Raw genomic sequence first — 22,345 nt, 5'->3', positions numbered from 1 at the left:
TGCGTGACGTCGTTCCGGGGCGGGCGACGTCAGCGCGCGGCGTCACGTCCGGGGCGGGCCGTCGGCGTCCCCTCGACCTCGGGCGGGCGGGAGCGATGGCGGCGGTGTCGGTGCGGAGCCTCCCGCTGCGGCCCTACGGCCGCCTCCTGCTGCCGCGGGCCCCGGCCGCGCCCGCCCCGGTGAGACCCCCTGACCCCGCCCCGGACCCCCCCCCCGACCCCGCCCCGGCCCCCCGTGCCCGGCCCCGCCGCCGGGTGAAGGTCACCGGGGCGGCGGCGGCCCCGGAACCCGCCGGTACCGCGGGAGCGGCGGCACCGGGGATGCGCCCGGGGGGCCCGGGCGTGTGTGTGTGTGTGTCCGCCGGCCCTGCCCGGGGTCCCCCGGGGTCCCGCCCCCCCACCCGGCCCGGCCAGCGCTCCCGGTTCTCCCCTCCCATCCCCACCTGGCGCCCCGGTCGTGTGTGTCCCCCCTCCCTGGCTTGGGGTCCACGGCTGCCCCCTCCCACCTTGCTCCGCGTCGCCGGTTCCCCCCGTCCCATCTCGGCCCGGGGTCCCCGGTCGCGTGCCCCCGCGGTTTGGGGTCCCCGGTTCTGCCCCACCCCCGCCCGGGGGTCCCCCGATTCCCCCCTCCCACCTTGCTCAGTGTCTCCCATCCTTCCCAGGCTAGCCCACTGGGTCCCCTCCTGACCCGGGGTCCCCGGTTCCCCCCCTCCCATCCCTGCCCAGGGTCCCCGGTCGTGCCCCTCCCCCGCCTTCCGCTTGGGGTCCCCTGGTTCCCCCCTCCCACCTTGCTCGGTGTCCCCGGTTCCCCCCCGCCCCATCTCAGCCTGGGGTCCCAGCCACGTCGCCCCCCACCCGCCTGGGGTCCCCTGGTTGCCCCCTTGTCGTGCCTAGTCTGCCCCATCCCTGCCAAGGGTCCCCCAGTTCCCCCCTCCCACCTTGCTCAGTGTCCCCCAGCCCGGCCAGGGGTCCCCAGTTCCCCCCTCCCATCTCATTCTGGGGTCCCCAGTTGTGTGTCCCCCTGGCCCTGCCCGGGGACCCCCGGTGTTTCCCCCCAGCCTGGCCAGGGGTCCCGGTTGCCCGCTCCCATTTTGCTCGGTGTCCTCAGTTCCCCTGTCCCATCTCAGTCTGGGGTCCCACGTTATGTTCACCCTGATCCCAGGTTTGGGTTCCCCAGTTACCCCCACCCCATCCTTGCCTGGGGTCCTCCAGGGTCCCCCCCCACCTGGCCTGGCCTGCGGGGCCCCATCCTGACCCAGGGTCCCCCACTTCTTCCCTTGTCCTGCCTGGGGTTCTCCAGTTCTCCCATCCCCACCCGATGTCACTGGTTCCCCCTGGCTCCCATCTCAGCTTGGGTCCCCAGTCGTGTGTGTGTTGCCACCCCACTTGGGGTGCTCCAGTTCCACCCCCATCCCCACCTGGGGTCCCCAGTTTCTCCCACCTCATCCTTGCCCAGGGTTCCCTCCTGACCCAGGGTCCCCAGTTTCCCCCTCCCATCTCAGTCTGGGATCCCCAGTTGTGTGTCCCCCGGCCCTGCCTGGTGACCCCCGGTGTCTCCCCCCACCCCAGGCCAGCCAGGGGTCCCGGTTGCCCGCTCCCATTTTGCTCAGTGTCCTCAGTTCCCCCCTCCCATCTCAGTTTGGGGTCCCAGGTCATGTTCACCCCCCCCCCTGGTTTGAGGTCCTCAGTTTCCCCCTCCCGTCTTGCTTGGAGTCCCCTGGTCGCCCCAGCCCACTGGGCCCTGTTCCTGCCCGGGTCCCCCGTTCCTCTCCCCACTGCTTGGGGTCTCCGGTTTCCCGTGCTCCCATGTCAGTCTGGGGTCCTGGTCACGTCACCCCCACCCACTTGGGGTCCCCATTTCCCCCCTTGTCCTGCCTGGTCTGCCCCATCCCTGCCAGGGGTCCTCCGGTCCCTCCAGCCCCATCCTTGCCCAGGGTCCCCAATTCCCCCCTCCCATCTCAGCCTGGGGTCCCCGGTTGTACCCCTCTCCCGCACTTGGGGTCCGTGGTTCCCCCCTCCCACCTTGCTCAGTGTCCCCAGTTCCCCACTCTCCATCCTGCCCCATCCCTGCCTGGGGTCCCCAGTTCCCCCCAGTCCCGTCCCATCCCTCCCCGGGGTTCCCCATTCCCCCCCCTGCCCCCCAGCCGCAGGGCCGCCCCTGACGCTGTGCCCCCCCGCCCCAGGCCTCCCGCTCGTCCTTCGCGGGGCTCCCCCGGGGGCGGCGGGTGGCCCTGTCGGCGCTGGGGCTGCTGGCGGTGGGCGGGGGGGGCCTGGCCCTGGCCCTGCGCTCGCCCCTCGCCGCCGGCGAGCTGGAGATGCACCCGCCCAGCTTCCCCTGGAGCCACGGCGGCGCCTTGGCCGCCCTCGACCACAGCAGGTACCGCGATGGGTCGGGACGGGGGGCGCGGGGGGGCCTCGGCAAGGGGGCTGCAGCCGCCACCACCACCTCCTCCTCTTCCTCCCAGCCTGCGGCGCGGCTTCCAGGTGTACAAGCAGGTGTGCTCGGCGTGCCACAGCATGGAGTACGTCGCCTTCCGCAACCTCATCGGCGTCACCCACACCGAGGCAGAGGCCAAGGCGCTGGCCGAGGAGGTGAGTCCCGCACCGGGACGGTCCCGTGGCCGGCGCGGCCGCTGCCCCGGCTCAGGGCTCTGACCCCCGTCCCGACGCAGGTGGAGGTGCTGGACGGCCCGGATGATAACGGGGAGATGTTCATGCGCCCCGGTAAAATCTCCGACTACTTCCCCAAGCCCTACCCCAACGCCGAGGCGGCACGAGCCGCCAACAACGGGGCGCTGCCCCCCGACCTCAGCTACATCGTCAACGCCCGGTAAGGGGCCGCGGCCGCACGCCGGCTTGCTTCGGCGGGGGCCAGACCCAGCTCGAGGACCCTGGCCCCACCGCGCCGGGTGTCTCGGCTGTCCGGGCTTGATTCCACCCCCCATCGCAGGCATGGGGGCGAGGATTACGTCTTCTCCCTCCTCACCGGCTACTGCGACCCCCCGGCCGGCGTGGCGGTGCGGGAGGGGCTGCACTACAACCCCTACTTCCCAGGCCAGGCCATCGGAATGGCCCCCCCCATCTACAACGAGATCCTGGAATACGATGACGGTAAGAGGGGCCCGGTGGGACGCAGTGCCGTCCCGGGGGGTGCCGGTTCCCTGGCGTGCTCAGCCCCGTCCCCGCCCGCTCTCCCTCCCCAGGCACCCCGGCCACCATGTCACAGCTCGCCAAGGATATCTGCACATTCCTGCGGTGGGCGGCGGAGCCGGAGCACGACCACCGCAAACGGATGGGCTTGAAGGTGGGCGACGGGCTCGGGGTGGTGGGGGAAGCATCCGGGGGGCCCAAACCCCACCTTGTGCTGTGTCGGGGCAGCAGCTCCGTGGGGCAGAGCTTGACTCCTTCCACCCCTCCCCAGCTGCTGCTGATCTCGGGGCTCCTCGTCCCCCTCATCTTCTACATGAAGCGCCACAAATGGTCCGTGCTGAAGAGCAGAAAAATGGTTTACCGGCCCCCCAAGTAGGGGGGGGGAAGCGGGGTGTCCCCCACCCCGGCGGCACCACCTGGGCCACGCGCAAGCCCTGGGCTGCGGGGGGGGCGCAGCCAGCAGCGCGTACCCCCGCCCCAGCTCCTTATTTAACATCGCCCTCAGACCCCCTGGGTGCTGCCGCTCGCCCTCCCTGCGGTCGGGGGGATGCCGGCACCTGTGCTCGGAGGGGCTGGGGGGGGGGCACGGAAATAAAATCTCGGTTGTTGGAGGTGTGGTGGGTGCCTGTGCCGCGGCTCCCCCCGCGCCGGCTGCAGCCATCGGCCTCGGGGGTCGCTGAAGGGCCGATACCCATCGCCCCCACCTCGGGGGGTGCATTATGGCCCCCAGCAACAAGGCTCTGGCACACAAAGAGCTTTATTGGGATGCCCCGCGCCGTGCCGCGTCCTGCCACGGGGGCTCTGCGGCGGGCAGGGGCTCTGGGGAGCCCCCCAACCTGCAGCCCGCATCCCGGCACCGCCTGGGGCCTGGCCCTGCGCCCTCCCCACTGGGCCCCGCAGCACTTCCCCGCTCTGTGTCCGTCCCCTCCTTCCGTGGCTGCCGGACGCGGCTCTTTGCCACAACCGCAAGCGTCTCTGGCCCCGCTCGGGCCGTGGTGCCGGCTCTGACCCGGCCGGGCCCTCCCTCGGCGCGAAGAGAGCGGCTCCCAGCTCCAGCCGTCTCCGGTGGGTCCCCCCGTTCCCCCCGTCCCCGGGCCAGGCAGCAGCTCAGTGGCAGTTTTGGCACTGGGGGTGGCACCTCTGGCCGTTGACATTGCAGCGACATCCACCGCTGGTGTCCCCGGGACCCTGGGGGCGAGAGTGGGTCAGGGTCAGGGGGGGAGCCCACCTTGGGGCTCCTGGGGCCAGCTCAGCGTGGTCAGGGGCACCAGCGGCTTGCCCGTTTCCCCCCCCACCCCACCTGCAGGGAGCGGGGGGTCCCTCCTGCCCCCCCGGGATCGCTCACCCCGGGCCCCCAGCGCGGCCCCTTGGTCACCCAGCAGATCTCCGTCTGGCAGACGGTGCAGCGGATCCAGTCGCAGCCGTCCTTCTTCTGGACGATGATGAGGCAGGTGGGGCAGTGCATGGCCTCCCCGATCTGCACCAGGGTCTGCGGTGGGGGGAGAGGCGGCCGTGAGGGACGCGGGGACGCGCTCCAGCCCCCCTCCGCCGGCCCCCCGGGACCCCACCTGCAGCATGTCGTTGGTCTGCCGGGCGGCCGCGTCGTTCTGCGCCTGGACCCGGAGGTCGTCCTGGTACTGGCGGCAGTTCTTCCCTTCGTGGATGGCCTGGGAGGGGGTGCGGAGATGGCACCGCCGTGACCCACCACCGCGGCCCCCTCCGCGGTGCCGGGACGCGACGCCGAGGGCGGGGGCTCACCTTGCAGAGCAGGCAGTTGAGCGCCTGGCAGATGGGGCAGCGGAACTCGTTCACCGAATCCTCGTAGATGCACCATCCCCGGCAGTCGGTGGTCTTGCAGTGGAAGCTGTTCTGGCTGCGCCGCTCGGCCAGCACCAGGCTCCTCTCCAGGAAGCGCCGGTATTCCTCCGGTGACACCAGCTGCGGCGATGGGCAGGGTCAGGATGCGGCCGCCCCCCCTCCGCGCGCCCCCCGCACTGACCCACGATGCGCTCACCGCCCGGATCTCCCGCTCCTGGAGGTGGCTGCCGCAGGCGTAGGAGTCGTCGCGGAAGGGACAGGCCACCTCCGGCTCCTCGCTGTAGTTGATCACCTGGCGCAGGCACTCCCTGCAGGAACAGGCGCCCGGTCACCGCGACAGCTGGACCCCGAGAGGGCTGGGGGGGGTCTTGGGGCCTGTTGCTGTGACGGTGGGGGGTCAGGGCTGGACCCCAAGAGGGCTGGGGGGGTCTTGGGGGCCTGTTGCTGTGACGGTGGGGGGCTCAGGGCTGGACCCCGAGAGGGCTGGGGTGTCTTGGGGCCTGTTGCTGTGACAGTGGGGGGCTCAGGGCTGGACCCCGAGAGGGCTGGGGGGGGTCTTGGGGCCTGTTGCTGTGACAGTGGGGGGCTCAGGGCTGGACCGCGAGAGGGCTGGGGTGTCTTAGGGCCCGTCACTGTGACGGTGGAGGGCTCAGGGCTGGACCCTGAGAGGGCTGGGGGGGTCTTAGGGTCCGTCACCGTGACGATGGGGGTCTTGGGGCTGGACCCTGAGAGGGCTGGGGGGCTCTTGGGGCCTGTTGCTGTGACGGTGGGGGGCTCAGGGCTGGACCCTGAGAGGGCTGGGGGGTGTTGGGGCCCATCACCATGATGGTGAGGGTCTCAGGGCTGGACCCTGTGAGTGTTGAGGGGTGGGTCTCATTGCCCAGTCACCACAAGGGATGGGGGGGGGGGGGGTCTCAGGGCCAGTCACCATGATAGCTGGGGGGGTCTTGGAACTAGTCATGCCGATGATGGGGGTCTTGGGGGCTGGTCACTGCAAGGCCTGGGGGGTTTTGGGCTAGTCACTGTGATGGGGGGGGCTCAGGGCTGGACCCTGTGAGTGATGGGGGGATGTCTCATGGCTGGTCACCACAAGGGCTGGAGGGTCTTAGGGCTGTCACCATGATGCCTGGGGAGAGGGTCTTGGAACTGGTCACAATAATGGTGGGGGTCTTCGGGGCCAGTCACCTCCAGGCCTGCGGGGTTTGGGGCTGGACCCTGAGAGGACTGGGTGGGGGGTCTAGGGGCCAGTCAATGTGATGGCGAGGGTCTCAAGGTCGGATGCTGCAAATGCTTGGCGGGGGGTCCTGGGGCCAGTCACCGCAAGGGCTGGGGGAACTCGGGGCCGGTCACCACGATGGTGAAGGGCTCGTGGCTGGTCACCACGAGGACTGGGGTGGTCTTGGGGCTGGACCCCAAGAGGGCTGGGGGGTGTCGGGGCTGATCACCACGCTGGCGGGGGTCTCGGGGCCCCGGGGCGGCCGTCGGGCGTTACCTGCAGAAGTTGTGCAGACACTCGCGCAGCAGCACCCCCTCGCCCGGGGCGACCTGCTGGTAGCAGATGCGACACTCCAGCACCTCCCGGTTGGGAACCAGCACCTCCTCCTCCAGCTGCAGCAGCTGCTGGAAGTTCTTCAGCCGCTCGGCCTCCAGCGCCTGCCGGTGAGGAACAGCCCCGGTCAGCACCCCGGCCCCAGCCCCGCCACCAGCCCCCCCCAAAGTGGGCTCAACCCCCCACACACCCCACAGAGGGGCCCAAGACCAGCATTTGCCACCTCCATCCCCTCCAGCAGCCCCTGCCCTGACCGGGGGAGGCTGGTGCAACTCCACCTCTCGCAGCCCTCGTGGCCACCATCCAAGTGACCGGGGCCACTCATCCCAAGCCCCCCGCGGCTTCAGGAGGAGCGGCTGCGCTCGGGGAGTCGGGTCTGCATTTGCAGGGACCACCTTTTCCCCCCACCCAGGGAAAGGAAAGCAGAGTGGGGGGGGGGCTGCACCCCGAGGCGCGCGGCCAGAGCCGGCACCGAGCTGCACCCCGGCGTTTCCCTGTCCCATCCCCTCGCCCGTGCAGCCGAGGGACACGCGTACCAAGCCCCGGCAGCCGCTGGGGACCCAGCAGTCCCCAGAGGGTCAGAGCGGGCATTTCTGGGGCACTTTAATGTATTTTAAACCCTGCGATTTTCTGTCTGCGTTGCTGAGGCGGGGGCACAAGGCAGCAGGGCCCCTGCTCACGGGGTGCGTGGGGCTGGGGGAGCGTGCGGCGCTCGGCCCTCGGTGACACTACGTCGCGCCAGCGCTTCGTGATCACTGCAGTCACGAGCCCCCAGGGCTCAGCATTTTGCCAGGAGGCTGCCGCAGCCTGCTGCCCCACCGCCCCTCCCCGGCACCCAGCCGAGCCCCAGCCTCCGCTCCCGGCCCCGGTGAAGGCGGCAGCACCGAGGCCCGGCGATGGCGCAGCGTCCCCCTGCTGCCACGCAGCCCTGCGAGCAAGCGCCCGCCGACTTCTCTTCCATTTCACAAAAATCACAGCATCGCCGAACGGTTTGGGTGGGAAGGGGCCTTAAAGGTCGTCCGGTCCGACCCCCTGCCACGAGCAGGGGCATCTTCCACTAGATCAGGTCGCTCAGAGCCCCGTCCAGCCTGGCCTGGGATGTCCCCAGGGATGGGGCGTCGACCACCCCTCAGGGCAACCTGGGCCTGTGTCTCACCACCCTCAGGGTAAAACATTTCTTGCTTACGTCCAGTCTAACCCTACCCTCTTTCAGTCTAAACCTGTTGCCCCTTGGCCTGTCGCTGCAGGCCCTGCTAAAAAGTCTGGCCCCATCTTTCTTATTTTAAGCACTGAAAGGCTGCAATAAGGTCTCCCCGCAGCCTTCTCTTCCCCAGGCTGAGCAACCCCAACTCTCCCAGCCTCTCTCCCCACCAGAGGGGTTCCAGCCCTCGCACCATTTCCGTGTCCCTCCTCCGGACCCCTCCAACAGGCCCGTGTCTGTGCTGTGCTGGGGACCCCAGAGCTGGACGCAGGGCTCCGGGGGGGTCTCCCCAGAGCAGAGCAGAGGGGCAGAATCCCCTCCCTCGCCCTGCTGGCCCCGCTGCTGGGGATCCAGCCCAGGAGATGCTCGGCTTTCTGGGCTGTGAGCGCACGTTGCCGGCTCGTGCCGTGTTTGTCACCCCCGTGTCCCCACGTCCTTCTCCGCAGGGCTGCTCTCACCCCATCCCTCCCCATCCCGTGCTGATCTGTGGGGTACGGCCCCAGCCCAGGTGCAGGACCTTGCTCTTGGCCTCGCTGAACCTCGTGAGGTTCCCACGGGCCCACTTCCCCATTTCACTGCACAAACACCGCCAACCAGAGCAGCCATCGGCAGCTCCCCCCTTGCCGCCGGCGCAAGAAGACGGCAGAGCCGCGCTGGTGGGATAAGGCTTTAATGAGGGAAGGAATCCATCCGTGGCCCCTCCTGCAGCACTGCCACGCGCCCGACAGCCGCTTCGGGGAGGCACAACCCAACCCACGGAGCCACAGTGCCAAACCGAGGGTCCCATCCTTTCCCCCGGCCCGGGGGCTGCCCGGCTCCCCGCTGGGACAAGCCGGGCCCTGCGTGGCTGCAGGACAACATCTCCAGAGCAAAGCGTGACACAGAATTGCCATCCCTGCGGCCCCTCAGGGCGCTGGCAGCTCCGGGAGCTGGAGGGACCCGCGGCACCGAGCACCCCGGCCGATGGCCGCGCTGTGCTGGGTCCACACGGGCGCTGGGTCGGGCAGAGCGGCTCTGCCCGTCCCGGTGCCGGCCCCGGGGGAGCACAGCGTTCACAGCAGCCAGGAAGAGGATTGTGGCACCAGGGTCCCCCAAACCCACGGCTGCACCCTAGCCGAGAGCCCCCTGACCTATTCCCATGGGTGCTGCAGGGCTGACGCCCCAGTGAGGGCTGGGGCCTATGAGGCAAGGGGGGGCTGCAGGGCTCAGGGACCCCCAGTGGCCCCCGCCAGCTCCCAAGACCACGGCTGCTCGACGGGCAGCCTGCTGCAACACCACCCCCCACCTACAGCACAAGGAAGAAACCCTGAGCCCGAGACCCCCCCCAGGGCATGGCCCCCAAGCCTCAGAGACCCCCAAGCCTGAGACCCAGGCCGAGCACTGTCAGCACCGATGGTGCCAACCGCTGGCCAGTCCCTGAAGCCCTCGGGAAGGGAATGGCGGCAGAAAGGCAGCCGCCAGGCCACGGGCCGGCCGGCGTCCGGGGCTCTGGCTGGGCACGGGAGGAGGGGGCTGGGCTGCAGGCGCAGGGGGGCTAAGGGAAAACTCCCAGGGCTGGGCTGGTGAGCAATGGGGGGCTCGAGGAGGAGCCCACCAGGCGCCCCAGGGGTCCGGGATGCGCCCCACTCCCCGCTGGCACCCCGGGCAGGAGGAGCAGCGTGCCAGATGCCGTTAACCCGGGAGGTGCTGCGCTAGCTGGGCTGATCCTGTGATCCCGAGAGACGCAGCGCCTCGCGTTCCCCCACCAGCCCCCCCCAAGCTCCCAGAGTCCCCCGAGCGAGCAGCACGTGTCACCCCCTGGCAGCTCGGGGCCGAGCCCGGGCCCCACCGGCTCTTCTCCTGCAGAAAGTTCCCGCATCAACTCTAGGGTGTGAGGAAGGGGGTGGCCCGGCGGCAGCCGCTGGGCGCACGCGGGGGCCGGCCTGGTGGGCACCGGGTCCTGGCGGGCACCGGGGGGGGCCTGGCGGGCACCGGGTCCTGGCCGGTGGGGCAGGACGGGGCATCCGGGTGAGCCAGGCAGAGGGCGGCTAGCAGAATTCGGAGGACAGGTGGATGAAGTCATCCAAGGAACCCGAGCCCAGGACGCAGTGCGCAGCTGAGCCATCCTCTCTCCTTCCCTTTTCCTAGCGGGATCCCGGCACAAGAGAAAAAAGAAAGAAGAGAAGGCTTGGTCAGTGGCTGAGCCAGCGGCCCCCCGAGTCCCGCAGCGCACCCTGACCTTGGGGCTGGGGCTCCCCCCGCAGCCGTGGCCCTGGGGGCGGGGAGGTCCCATCGGAGCCCCCCACACGTTTCTAAGAAAAGGGAAACGGCTTCCAGCAAAGAGGAGAAAGCGCAGCCCGACGGCTCCTCGGCATGGGGCTGCCGACACAGCAGACTACACAGTTAGGCGAGGGAAGAGGGGCTGGCCAGACTGGGGTGCTGCGTCCTGCCAAGCTCTGCCCACGGGGTCGCGGATCCCTGCCCTGCCACAGATCGCTGCCGGTCCTTCGGACGTGAACGAGCGCGGTCAGATCCCCGCCGCGGCGGCGGCGATCTCCTCTAACAGCCAGAAGACACCGCGCGCTCACGACGCAGCACCTCTGGCCGTCCCCGGGGCGCGCGGGCAGGCAGCCCCTCGGCGCAGGGGGGAAGGGGGCTGCGACAGCCCCCCCGTGCTGCGCCTCGGGGTGGCTGCCTCTCCTTCCCGGCCCGTTTCCCAGAGCTGCGCAGGACCCGTGCGCCCACGACACCTCCGAACCCTGCCAATGCCCGATCCTCCCCCATCTGTCCTTGAGCATGGGGTGCGGGGAGCGCAGCGGCTCCCCGAGGCCAACGGTGAGCCCCCTCACCTGCTGGTACTGCAGGATCCCCTCCTGCTCCTGCTGCATCCTCCACAGCTCTGTCTCATCTGGCTTGTAGCTGCCGGGGACCACGTAGTCGTCGGGACGGTCCGTGCTGCACATCTCGCAGCCTGGCCGCGTCGGCTTGTTGATGAAGGTGCATTTTGGACACGACCAGCCCGCCTGCAGGGACACACCAGAGATGCAGAAGCCGAGAAAAATGCTTCGGAGGGAGGAAAGTGGGGGGGATAGGATACAGAGGGAGCACCAACCCTTCCCCAGCACCCCCCAGACCGGGAGAAAGGGAGGATGCTGCGGGGGCAAAGCAGGGCGGTGATGGGGGACACACCGCGGGCCACGTACCTGCACCGGCGAGGGCAGACTCGTGGCAGCAGGCTTTGCCTGGGCACTGAAAAGGTCGCCGATCTGCAGCGTGTCCAGGTGCTGGCTGATCTCACCGATGTCCATCTTCCTGCTGGTCTCATTCCCCCAGCCTGGAGAGCGATGCCGGGGAAGAGAGATGTTACAACCAGCCCCGGGACCGGCACGGGATCAGGCAGCCAGGCCTGGCCAAGAGCGTGCCACGCTCTGCTGGGATGGCCCTGCTCTCTCCAGGGGAGAGGCCGCTCGTCCCAAGCCAGCTCCCGGGCAGGGAGCACAGATCCTGGGGACTAGCCCATCGGCACAAGCGGGGTCAGCCCGCGGCGCTGAGCCCACTCCCGGTCCCACGGAGCCCAGCAGCTCGCGGTGCAGGACTCCGATACGCGACAAGGATTGCCCAGGGTGGGCTCTGGACCTCTCCTCACCACCTCGCTTTCGGGAAAGGGAAAACCAACAGGAAGGCCACGAGGGGTCTTCCCGAGCACGCCCGGCAGCACAGAGGGTGCAGGCAAGTGGCGGCTTCCCAAGACAGTGGGTATTGGCTTCCAGAGTCCCGCTCCACTGCACCCCGGAGAAGCCGCTCACCCTTTTCTACTGGTGCAGCAGGGCCTGAGCGACTGCCATGCCCCCCAGCCCAGGGAGGTACCGCCCAGAGAGCCCCCCAGCACCCCATGCGTCCTCACCCACCCTGGCGCAGCAGCGCCCCGATGCCAGGATCCCCATCCCCGCTGCTAAGCCCAGCCTGGCATCTTGTGCCAGAGCCAGGCGGGACCCGGTCTGCCCGCTGGGAGGGCGGAGGGGAGCCAGACCTTTCTTCGGAGACATGTTGGGCAGGGTGTTGTATTTGTGCCGTTCCCCGGCAGCGTCGGTCAGCGAGGAGGTGGAGCTGAGCATGACCTGTGCCTGGTCCTCCTCGTAGCGCTGCTCGGTGAGCTCGGCCATCTTCGCCGAGAGCAGGTAGAGGTACGCGGTGTCACCGTCCCTGTGGATGCCGTAGGAGGAAACGGTCCTTTCGTCCACGCACAGGCACTGCCCGATGATCCAGCGCTGAACCAAGGGGTGGAACCCGTAATCCTGGAAGACCTGGGCAGCAGGGGAAGCTCAGAGGTGAGCCCACAGCTGCGGCTTCCCCACAGCTGCTCACCCCGCCTCGCGGCTCATGGGGGCCGATGCCACGCGTTGGTGAGCCAGAACTGGTGAAGAGTTGGCTCCACAAAGGGAGAGGAGCGGGTGGGGAAGCCCAGCCCCTACACAGCGGGTACAAGCACCGAAAAAGGGGCTGCAGAGGCCCCAGGGGCTCCCACCTCCCGGCCGGGCAAGGGGCTCGCACCGCTCCGTACCTGTTGCTTGAGCATCGCTATTGTAGTGTGAGCGCGGACCCTGATGGTGATGCTTGCGGAAGACGTCGCATCCTCCACGCCGACCTTCATGCTGGAGAAGAGAGACAGGTGCTGTTAGAGGAGGGCTGCCGGGATCAGGGGTACGGCAGTGCCGCTGCCAGGGCGGGGGAGGGTCCTGGCACCGCACTTGGCCCCAGTTGCGGAGCCAACGGCGCAGGCGATGCCCCGGGGGGGCTCCCGCGAGGCCCAACACTGGGTTTCCAACCACCATCCGTACATCGCATCCAAGGAAACCAGCACAGGCACCCCCCGGCCTTTGCCCTGCCCTCCTCTGCCAGCAGCTCCCGGCCCGTGCTTGCCGAGGGCCGCATCCCGAACCTCACGGGGAACTCGTCTCCCCCCGTTTTGTTTCCCCTCCATTCCAGCCTATTTATCCTTGCAGACTCCACACAGCCTTGGCAAGGATTTCCACCGCGTGCTTAGATACAGTTAGAAAAAGTCTTCCCTTTCACTTGCTTTAAATTTGCTGCTTCCTAATTTCCTGAGCCTCTTAGACCACCTTTACCCCCACTGGTCTCCCACAGACCCCCCTCGCCCCCCAGCTGCCTCTCCTTCAGACCAGAGTCCGAACGTCTCAAGCCCTCCTCTTGCAAAAGGTGTTTCTAAGCACAAAATCTAAGCTGCGCTTCCCCAGCAGGTAGCGCTTTTGCTCCCTCGCCGTTTCCTAAGGACCCCTGCGCTGGGTTTGCGTGGTGAGGTTTTGGTAGCAGGGGGTTGCAGGGGTGGCTCCTGGGAGAAGATGCCAGAAGCTTCCCCCATGTCCGATGGAGCTGATGCCACCGGCTCCAAGAGGGACCTGCCGCTGGCCAAGGCCGAGCCCATCAGCGACGGCGCCTCTGGGATAACAGATTTAAGGGGAAAGGACGGGAAGGAGATGCTCCAGATGCCAGAGCAGAGATTCCCGTGCAGCCTGAGGTGAAGACCATGGTGAGGCAGGCTGTCCCCCCGCGGCCCGTGGGGGATAGCGGTGGGGCAGGCTGTCCCCCCACGGCCCGTGGGGGATAGCGGTGGGGCAGGCTGTCCCCCCACGGCCCGTGGGGGATAGCGGTGGGGCAGGCTGTCCCCCCACGGCCCGTGGGGGACCCTGCACCAGAGCAGGTAGATGCCCAAAGGAGGCTGTGACCCCATGGGAAGCCCACGCTGGAGCAGGCTCCTGGCAGGAGCCGTGGCCCCGGGCAGAGGAGCCCACGCTGGGGCAGGTTTTCTGGCAGGGCTTCTGAGAAGAGATGAGACCATTGGTCTCTTCTCCCAAGTCACCAGTGACAGGACGAGAGGAAACGGCCTCAAACTGCACCAGGGGACATTTAGATTGGAGATTAGGGAAGATTTCTTTCCTTCAAGAGTGGTCAGGCGCTGGCACAGGCTGCCCAGAGAGGTGGGGGAGTCACCGTCCCTGGCGGGGTTCAAACATCGTGTAGCTGTGGGACTTCAGGCCATGGTTTAGGAGGCCTGGGGGTGTTGGGTTGGCGGTCGGACTTGATCCTAGAGGTCTTTTCCAACCTTAATGATTCTATGAGTTGTGACCCCACAGGGGACCCACGCTGGAACAGTCTGTTCCTGAAGGGCTGCGCCCCAGGGAAGGGACCCGCACTGGAGCAGCTCATGAAGAACTGCAGCCCATGCGAAGGACCCACGTTGAAGTTCATGAAGGGTTGTCTCCTGTGGGAGGGACCCCACGCTGGAGCAGGGGAGGAGTGTGAGGAGTCCTCCCCCTGAGGAAGAAGGAGCAGCAGAGACAGCGTGAGATGGACTGACCGCAACCCCCATTCCCCATCCCCCTGCGCCACTGGGAGGGAGGAGGTGGAGGAAATGGGAGTAAAGTTAAGCCTGGGGAGAAGGGAGGGGTGGAGGGAAGGTGTTTTAAGATTCAGTTTTATTTCTCATGACCCTGCTCTGATTTGACTGGTAATAAATTAATTTCCCCAAGCCAAGTCTCTGATGGTAAGCACCGAGTGATCCCTCCCTGTCCTGATCTCGACCCACAGCCTTTCCTCACACCTCCTCCCCCCGCCGTCCAGCTGTGGAGGGGGGGATTGAGCAGCTGGGTGGGCACATGGCACCCAGCCAGGGTCAACCCACAACCCAGGTGCCTGCTGTGCCGGCTGTTGCCCACCCACTGGATTCTGGGCTTTTCTGGTAGCATCCAACACCCTGCCCCTGCATCCCCCCTCTCCATCCTCCCAGGAGCTAGGGAAGGAGGACAAATCCCAGGATATCACGTTCCTCCAGGAAAGCCGTGGCTTCGCCAGCACCAGCTGCCCATTTCCCTCTCCTGCCAGGAGAGATCCCAACTGATGGGAGTGGAATTCACAGAGCAGCTCTGCTCCAGAGGCTGCTGGAGGCTGCTCTGCCAGCCCCTGACAGACACGCTGGACCATCACCACTCCAGGCAAAACCAGACAAATAAAAGACAGTCCCAAGGGCAACACAGCGCAGGGACACGGGGCGAGCGACCCAAACGTCCAGCAGAAGGGCAGGGCTGCAGGGGAGGAGGTGCTGGCTGGGCAGGCAAGACGCCCCCAGGCTCACGGCACAGCAGGCAGCTGCCCCGGAGTGCAGAGCCCCGGCGCCGGACCCACGGCTCCACCCGGCGCAGTTCGTGCTCCCGTGGGCCCGGGCGGGGATGCAGAGGAAGATGGGCTGCGCTCGTGTGGGCTCCGAGAAGGCGACGGTCAGAGGTGCTCACCTGATATCGTCCGTGGGGTAGTTGGACTCCTTCAAGAGGATACTGAGCGTGGCTTGCTGGCGAGCCAGGGCCACGGCGCACTGCGAGGCCATCTCCTCGTCTCCGTACTCAATTGCCTGGGCGAGGTGCAGTGCCAGGTCCTCTGCGGTGGGACGGAGAGGGAGAACCATAAAGGGGCAGCCGGTCTGCAAACACCCTCCCTGGGGCATGGCACAACCGCTGCCACCCACGGCACCGGCCAGGCCAGCACCCAGAGGGGCCTGACTCTGCATGTGCCACAGCCGCACAGCCAGAAACAGCACCTCTGGTTCAGTTGAGCACAGACACAGTGCTGCAGGAGCTCTGCGCAAGGCCGCTCGGAGGCACACTTGCCGTACGGCCTCTGGCGGAGGGAGGAGGAGCAGCTACAGCTGAGAGCACCGAGGGAAATTCCTGGGGCCACCGGGAGCTTCATTCTGTCCCTCCCTGCACAGCTCCGCTGATCTGATCCCCTGCAGCGGCCCCCCGGGACGTGCAGCCCCAGCCCAGCCTCAGGGGAAGCCTCTGCCCATGAGCCAGCAGTGCCCGGGTGGCCAAGGAGGCCAGCAGCCCCCGGGCTTGTGTCAGCACTGGTGTGGCCAGCAGGAGCCGGGCAGGGATGGGGCCCCTGTGCTCGGCCCTGGGGAGGCCCCACCTCGAATGCTGGGCTCAGGTTTGGGCCCCTCAGGACAAGAAGGGCCTTGAGGGGCTGGAGCGTGTCCAGAGAAGGGCAGCGGGGCTGGGGCAGGGTCTGGAGCACAAGTGTGCTGGGGGGCGGCTGAGGGGGCTGTGGGGGTTTAGCCTGGAGAAGAGGGGGCTGAGGGGAGCCCTTCTCGCTCTCTGCAGCTGCCTGAGAGGGGCTGGAGTGAGGGGGGGGTTGGTCTCTGCTCCCAGGTCACCAGTGACAGGGCGAGAGGGAACGGCCTCAAGCTGCGTCAGGGGAGGTTTAGGTTGGGTATTGGGAACAGTTCTTCACTGACAGAGTGGTCAGGCATTGTAAGAGGCTGCCCAGGGCAGCGGTGGAGCCCCCATCCCTGGGGGTATTCCGAAGCCGTGTGGACGTGGCATTGAGGGACGCGGTTTAGTGCCGGGCTTGACAGGGTTAGTGGTGGGGCTCGAGGACCTGACGGGTCTCTTCCAAGCCCAGTGATTCAATCATTCTATGATAAAAGGGCTTGTTGTTAGCCACAGGCCGGGGAGCAGCTGGACCTGGGTCTGAGCCTTTCTCCCATGGTGGGCTGGTAACTCCTGATACACAAAAAGAGCCCAGAAACCTTCCCCCTCACACACCTTTCTCAGAAAGCTCCAAGGACAGAGCTGTCTCCGGATCCTGGTCTGCAGAGACACCCCCGGCAGCCGCGGGCAGGGACGAGGCCTGGGGTGCCAGCATGCTGTCCGAGGCTGAGGGAAAGCAGGAGTCCATCAGGGCAGCGACCGCCACCGACCGGCCTCCCCAGCGAGCTCCGCGCTCGCACCACGGGGAGAACGTGTGCCGCGAAGCCCTGGGCTACCTAAGGTCGCTTGAGGCGAAGGTAACAGCGACCCTAATCCACACCGCAAGGGCTGACAGAGCTCAGAGAGCAGCGTCAGCAACTGCCTGCCGTCTCTGCAAAGCCTTTGGCCGTGCTCCCCTGAACTCCCAGGGTAAAGTCAGCAGAGGTGTAGCTCTCAGACCCTCCTGGTGCCGCTCTTCTCCCTTTAAGCGAGCAGAACCCTCCCCGCACACGGCACTGGGGCAGTCACCCACGTCACTGCCCACACCACCTCCCCTCTCCTGGGGTCTCCTCTGCCCCCTCAGCTGCTCCAATGTACACAGAAATCCTCCGAAGGTCCTCCAGGTGCGCAGGAGTTAACACCCCGGAGGAGGAATGGGCTGAGATGCTGCCCCGGTGATGGGGGAGCCAGAAGCAGCTGCTATTGCACACCTGAATTATTCCACGGCAGGGCCAGCCCCAGCCCCTCTGGGCAGGGGGCAAGTGCCCCAGGTCCCTGCCAGCCCTTGGGTCCCTGCACTCACCTTTCTGCACCTCCCGCAGGGAGCTGCTCACGATCGTCCACCACTTCTGCGCCTCCCGCTCCTCCTCGAAGTTAAACACCATGGGCTCGTCCGAGGAGGCGAGGACCACCAGCTCGTGGCACGTGGGGCTCCTCACCTTGTACGAGATGTCCTTGAGGTCGTAATCAGCGACATTCTGGGGGAAATGGGAGGAGAGGGTCACGCCATGAGGGAGCCAGGCTGAATACACGCCGCACATGGATGGTGCGCCAGGCGAGGGAGCAACCCCCTGGCACGGTGTCTGGGCCAGGCCCTGGGGACACGGGGCTGTCCCTCTCCTCCACCATGGTCTCTCATGAGGCAAATGAGGACAGAAACACGCACCAAGCCAAGTGCAACCCTCCGTCCCCAGGCGCCGAGCCACAAACCCAGCCTGAAACGCCAGCCCTCGGCGCTCAGGGCTGCCTCCGAGCCCCGCCACGGCTCAGCAGCCGCCCCGCTGTCTGCAGTCTCGCATCCCCCACCCCGGACAGAGACCACCACAGAACACCGAGGGCTGTGACCCGCTCGCAGCCACCGTCCTGGCCTGGCGCCTGCCGGGCGATCCCCGGCCGCCCTGCGCCGGTGCGGCCGTCCCCACCGAGTGCACGCACAGCTACACACACCGCTTCTCCCGCGCTTGCCTCTTCCCCTCTCTCAAGAGCAAAGCGCAGGAGGCATCTAAGAAGACTTGGGCTCCGTGACACCAGCTCTAGGGGGAAGCCAGCTCCTTCCCCTTTTACAAGCCTTGGGAAAACCCTTCCCCACACACACACACACACACACACACGCACAGCTCGGGGCTCAGCGTCCCCCGTGTCCCCCCTCCGTCTCTGCCGGGGCACAGGAACAGCCTGCGCAGCAGAGCCCCAGCTGTCCTCTGGGCACCCCAGCCCCGCTCCCGCCCCAGCTGACACCGATATCGGCTTCACGCCGGGGCTTTCAATTCCGCTTCTGGTAAAATGGCAGCTCGGGAGGAGCCGGGGCGCAGGGAAGGGCTCTGCGCAGCCACCTGCCACCGCGCCCCAGCAGACTGCGAGCAGGAAGCAGGCGAGCGCTGCCTGCACCGCACGGAGCCGTACGGGGCCGGGAGGAAGCTCAAGGCAAACCGCTGGTTTCCTTGCCCTTCGTCTGAGTTTCATGTCCTGCCACGTCCCCGCCCCGGCACGCTGTCCCCTGTCCCAGCACCTGGATTACAGAAACGGGGGTGGGAAAGAGAGGAGCTGATGAAAAGCCAGCCACACACACACACACCAGCAGCTTTCCCTTTGTCAGCCCGGAGGGTAAAACTGGCCCTGGAGCAGCTCCCAGGGTTCCTCCGCACCTGTGTCCCAGGGGAGGATGCTCCCGAGGGAAGGGATCAAAGCGAGGGGGGAACCGAGTGCTTTCGGCCACAGAGCCAAGCCCGGGGACGCACCTTTGCCAGGTGCCTCCTGAGTATAAACAGCTGTCCCTGACACAAGGCCACGTCAGCCGTGACCTCGCACCCCTGCCTGCTGTCTCTGGCCCCAATCCATCAGGAAAACACCCAGGAAAACGCAGTTTTGGTTGGCTGCTATGCCAAGGAGCACCCGGGGGAGCAGCCCCTGCCCCTGGGGGACATCGGGGAAGGCAAGGGAGGCGGTGGGAGCGGGGAGGTGGGCTGCACGGGCGGTGGAGCCGCTGGTGACGGGGACCTGCAGACAAATGGGCACCTCCAGCTCGTCATCTGCCTTCTCCAGGTCTGGAAGCTGCTGAGCGACCAGCCCATGACTCAGACAGGAGGTTTCAGCTCTTTAACCTCTCCTGAGGATGAGGAACCTCTGTAGCTGCACTGGAGGAGCCACAACTTCATCCTCCTCTTTCTCCCTGCCACTTTGCAGCCCTGCAAGGGCTGAGCTGCTTCCTGGAGCCGGCGGAGGCTCCTCCGGCTGTCCCAGGAGCCGATCCCCTACCCACAGGCACAGCCTGGGCTCCTTCCCAGGCAGGGATCCCACGCCAGAGCCCTCCTGTTACACCGGGCCAGGACTGCCCTGAGGTCGGCTGCTGGCCAGAGCAGCTGGGCTGACACCATTTGCCATCCGGGGCCAGCCCAGTGCTGCCTCCCAGCCCGAGCCAGGGCAGAATCCAGCCCCGGCGAGGCCAGGGCAGGGGGCACACGTCTTCTGAGGGCAGCCGGGATCAATGCCACGCTTGCTCCGGTGGGGAGGACGGCTCAGCTGCCATGTGCCGCTGCTCCCCGCAGCTCTTTGACCTTGAGAGGGGAGGAGGAGAGGGGGGATTGGGTCCAGGCTCTCCTGACTCTCTCCAAGAAAGGTGTCCCCCTTTCGCGCTGCCTCTCGGCCCATCCCATTGCTCAACCCGTCAGTCACCTACCAGCCTTGTCCACAGACTCACGCTACTCTGCCAGGCACGTGCCACAGCCCCGCCACGCTCTGGTAGAAACCGAAACCCAGGTTGGAGCTAACCACAAGAGCGCCCGCGGTGACAGCTGAGCAGCCAGCGCCCGTTTGGGTGGCAGGAACCAGAACCCGATGGGGAGCGTGAGCCGGGGCCCACGCCGCCTCCCTGGCAGCACCACCACCACCTCCCCGCTTGGCTTTGCCACGGCACTTCAAGGGCTCGAGCCACCGTGCACCCACTGCTGCACACCCACCGCACGGCAGAGCTGGCAGGGAGCAGCCCCGGCTCGGCTTGTCCCACGCGGAGCCAAGAAATCCCAGCCTTTGCAAGGAAGAGCCCGACAGCCGTGCTCAAAGCACGCGGGGCCAGACAGGGAGCCGAGCACTGGCTCTGAGGGTGGCAGAGGGGGATGGCAGCTCCCCGCTCCACCACAGAGCCCTCGGGCACTTTTTGGAGCCAACAGCACCGTCCCCCACCTCTCCCTCCCCCAGAGCCTCCGTGGTGCTGGGCGCAGCAACTCAGAAGGATTCCAACACGCACAAACCAGAACCTGGAGCCGGGATGGAGTGGAAAAGCAGCACGAGACAGGGACAGTGGGACAGACCAGCCACGGCACAGGACGGGGTAAAAAGGCCTTGGTCCATGTGCAGCCACCCCCAGTGCTGCCTGTGGCTGAGCAAATCGGGGGGAAACCAGCCAGGAGTGGGTCTGCTCCTGAAACAGGAGCCTGGGGAGGCTGGAGGACATGGTCTGTGTGAGCCTCATATGGGTCAGCAAGGCCAAGAGCAAGGTCCTGCACCTGGGCTGGGGCCGTACCCCACAGATCAGCACGGGATGGGGAGGGATGGGGTGAGAGCAGCCCTGCGGAGAAGGACATGGGGACACGGGGGGTGACAAACATGGCACAAGCCAGCAACACATGCTCACAGCCCAGAAAGCCAAGCATCTCCTGGGCTGGATCCCCAGCAGCGGGGCCAGCAGGGCGAGGGAGGGGATTGTGCCCCTCTGCTCCGCTCTGCGGAGACCCCCCCCGGAGCCCTGCGTCCAGCTCTGGGGTCCCCAGCACAGCACAGACACGGACCTGTTGGAGGGGTCCGGAGGAGGGACACGGAAATGGTGTGAGGGCTGGAACCCCTCTGGTGGGGAGAGAGGCTGGGAGAGTTGGGGTTGCTCAGCCTGGGGAAGAGAAGGCTGCGGGCAGACCTTCTTGTGGCTTTTCAGTGCTTAAGATAAAATCATGGAATCAGCAAGGTTGGAAGAGACCTCTAAAATCATCAAGCCCAGCCACCAACCCAACACTCCCAGGCCTCCTAAACCATGGCCTGAAGTGACGTGTCTACATGTGTTTTTAATCCCCCCAGGGATGGTGACTCCCCCACCTCTCTGGGCAGCCTGTGCCAGTGCCCGACCACTCTTGCAGGGAAGAAATTGTTCCCAACACCCAATCTAAACCTCCCCTGATGCAGCTTGAGGCCATTTCCTCTCCCCCTGTCATTTGTTACTTGGGAGAAGAGACCAACCCCCCCCTCGCCACAACCTCCTCTCAGGCAGTTGCAGAGAGTGATACAGTCTCCCCTCAGTCTCCTCTTCGCCAGGCTAAATAAGCATAAGAAAGATGGGGCCAGACTTTTTAGCAGGGCCTGCAGCGACAGGCCAAGGGGCAACAGGTTTAGACTAAAGGGCAGGAGACTGAGACTAGATCTAAGCAAGAAATTCTTTACTGTGAGGGTGGTGAGGCACCGGCTCAGGTTGCCCTGAGGGGTGGTGGATGCCCCGTCCCTGGGGACATCCCAGGCCAGGCTGGAGGTGGCTCTGAGTGACCCGACCTGGTGGAAGATGCCCCTGCTCGTGGCAGGGGGTCGGAGCGGATGACCTTTAAGGCCCCTTCCCACCCAAACCGTTCAGTGACCCAGCACTGGTGCCGCAGCCGGACCCCATCCGAGGGGACTGGGGACAAGAACCGCCCCGGTGCCCGGAGCCGCGGGTCACCTGCCGGCACAGGGGACACAGTGGGTCCCGGCACAGAGCTCGGCACGGACAGGGAGGCCCACGCTGGTGGTTTTGGCAGCCCGGAGCTCCTGCCCAGACACCGGCTGCCCCCGCCGGGCCCTGCCCCGTGGGGATTTGGGGTGCCCTGGCGGGAGTCTGCGTCCCACCACCCCTCTCCCCACGGCCCCGTCGCGGGCACGGGTGGGTTTAGGGGAACTGGGGAAATGGAGGCCCCCCACGGAGAACCTCCCCGCACCCCTCGGCGCTGCCCGGAGAGGGGGGACCCCACTGTCCCTGCCCTGGAGGGTGTCGCCTCCCACCCCAGGAAGAGCGGGACAGAGGCCACCGGCGGCACCTCGGTACCGGGGGCGGGATGGGCGGGACACGGGGACCCCGGACCCCCGACCCCCCCCTTGGGGCGCTGTCCGCTGCCCCCACCCCACGCCTGCGCCCGGGTCCCCCCCGTTCTCACCGCGGTGCCGGCCGCCTCCGGGTACCGCAGACCGAGGCGGAAGCGACGTTGCCCACCGGCAGCCGGTTCGACACTGAGCTGCAGGCGGAGAGCGGCAGCGGCGGGCAGCGGCGGGAGGCGGGAGGGTCGCGCCAGCCCCGCTCGCACCGTCATTAACACGGTGGGCGGCGGCGGCGGGGCCGCGGCGGCGGCCGGGGCCGGGGCGGGGGCACCGGGCAGAGCCATCGCCGCCGCCGCCGCCGCCTCCCTCCGCTTCCGCCGGTGCTTCCGCCGGTACTTCCGCCCGCCGCGCGGTCCGGCGGGAAACGCGCCCCTGCGCACGAACGTTCCGGCTGCCGGACAGTCCGCCCAGCCCGGTGGGGGCGCTGCGCGCACTTCGCCGTGACTGACAGCCGCTCCCACCCCCCCTTCTTTGTCCCCAGCAGCCAATCAGCGCCCCGAGCGCC

General features: G+C 67.4%; 2 protein-coding genes across 9 annotated transcripts; one reads left to right on the top strand and one right to left on the bottom strand.

Moving 5' to 3' along the window:
- Positions 1–26: 26 nt before the first annotated feature.
- Positions 27–3,760, top strand: CYC1 (cytochrome c1). The gene is made up of 7 exons (XM_075086030.1): positions 27–179; positions 2,183–2,376; positions 2,465–2,591; positions 2,672–2,829; positions 2,950–3,110; positions 3,203–3,303; positions 3,421–3,760. The coding sequence occupies exons 1-7, from the start codon at positions 96–98 to the stop codon at positions 3,523–3,525; spliced, it is 930 nt and encodes a 309-aa protein (XP_074942131.1). The 5' UTR covers positions 27–95; the 3' UTR covers positions 3,526–3,760.
- Positions 3,532–22,201, bottom strand: SHARPIN (SHANK associated RH domain interactor). 8 transcript variants are annotated; one of them, XM_075086021.1, is made up of 14 exons: positions 21,900–22,200; positions 17,039–17,213; positions 16,312–16,422; positions 15,004–15,145; positions 12,258–12,348; positions 11,727–12,000; positions 10,900–11,030; positions 10,546–10,719; positions 6,460–6,620; positions 5,149–5,275; positions 4,908–5,087; positions 4,718–4,816; positions 4,495–4,638; positions 3,532–4,337 (listed from the first exon to the last, which is right to left on the bottom strand). In XM_075086021.1, the coding sequence occupies exons 1-14, from the start codon at positions 22,122–22,124 to the stop codon at positions 4,257–4,259; spliced, it is 2,115 nt and encodes a 704-aa protein (XP_074942122.1). In that variant the 5' UTR covers positions 22,125–22,200; the 3' UTR covers positions 3,532–4,256. The 8 variants fall into 8 exon arrangements, with proteins under 8 accessions (XP_074942122.1, XP_074942123.1, XP_074942127.1 ...); XM_075086022.1 differs by having other exon boundaries at positions 5,164–5,275; XM_075086026.1 differs by lacking the exon at positions 21,900–22,200 and adding an exon at positions 18,245–18,351.
- Between the last annotated feature and the right edge of the window lie 144 nt (positions 22,202–22,345).

Source organism: Phalacrocorax aristotelis, chromosome 2 (genome assembly GCF_949628215.1).
Source record: "Phalacrocorax aristotelis chromosome 2, bGulAri2.1, whole genome shotgun sequence".
Lineage (NCBI taxonomy): Eukaryota > Metazoa > Chordata > Aves > Suliformes > Phalacrocoracidae > Phalacrocorax > Phalacrocorax aristotelis.
Note: the sequence above shows the minus strand (reverse complement) of the source record. Positions and strands in the feature narration are given on the sequence as shown.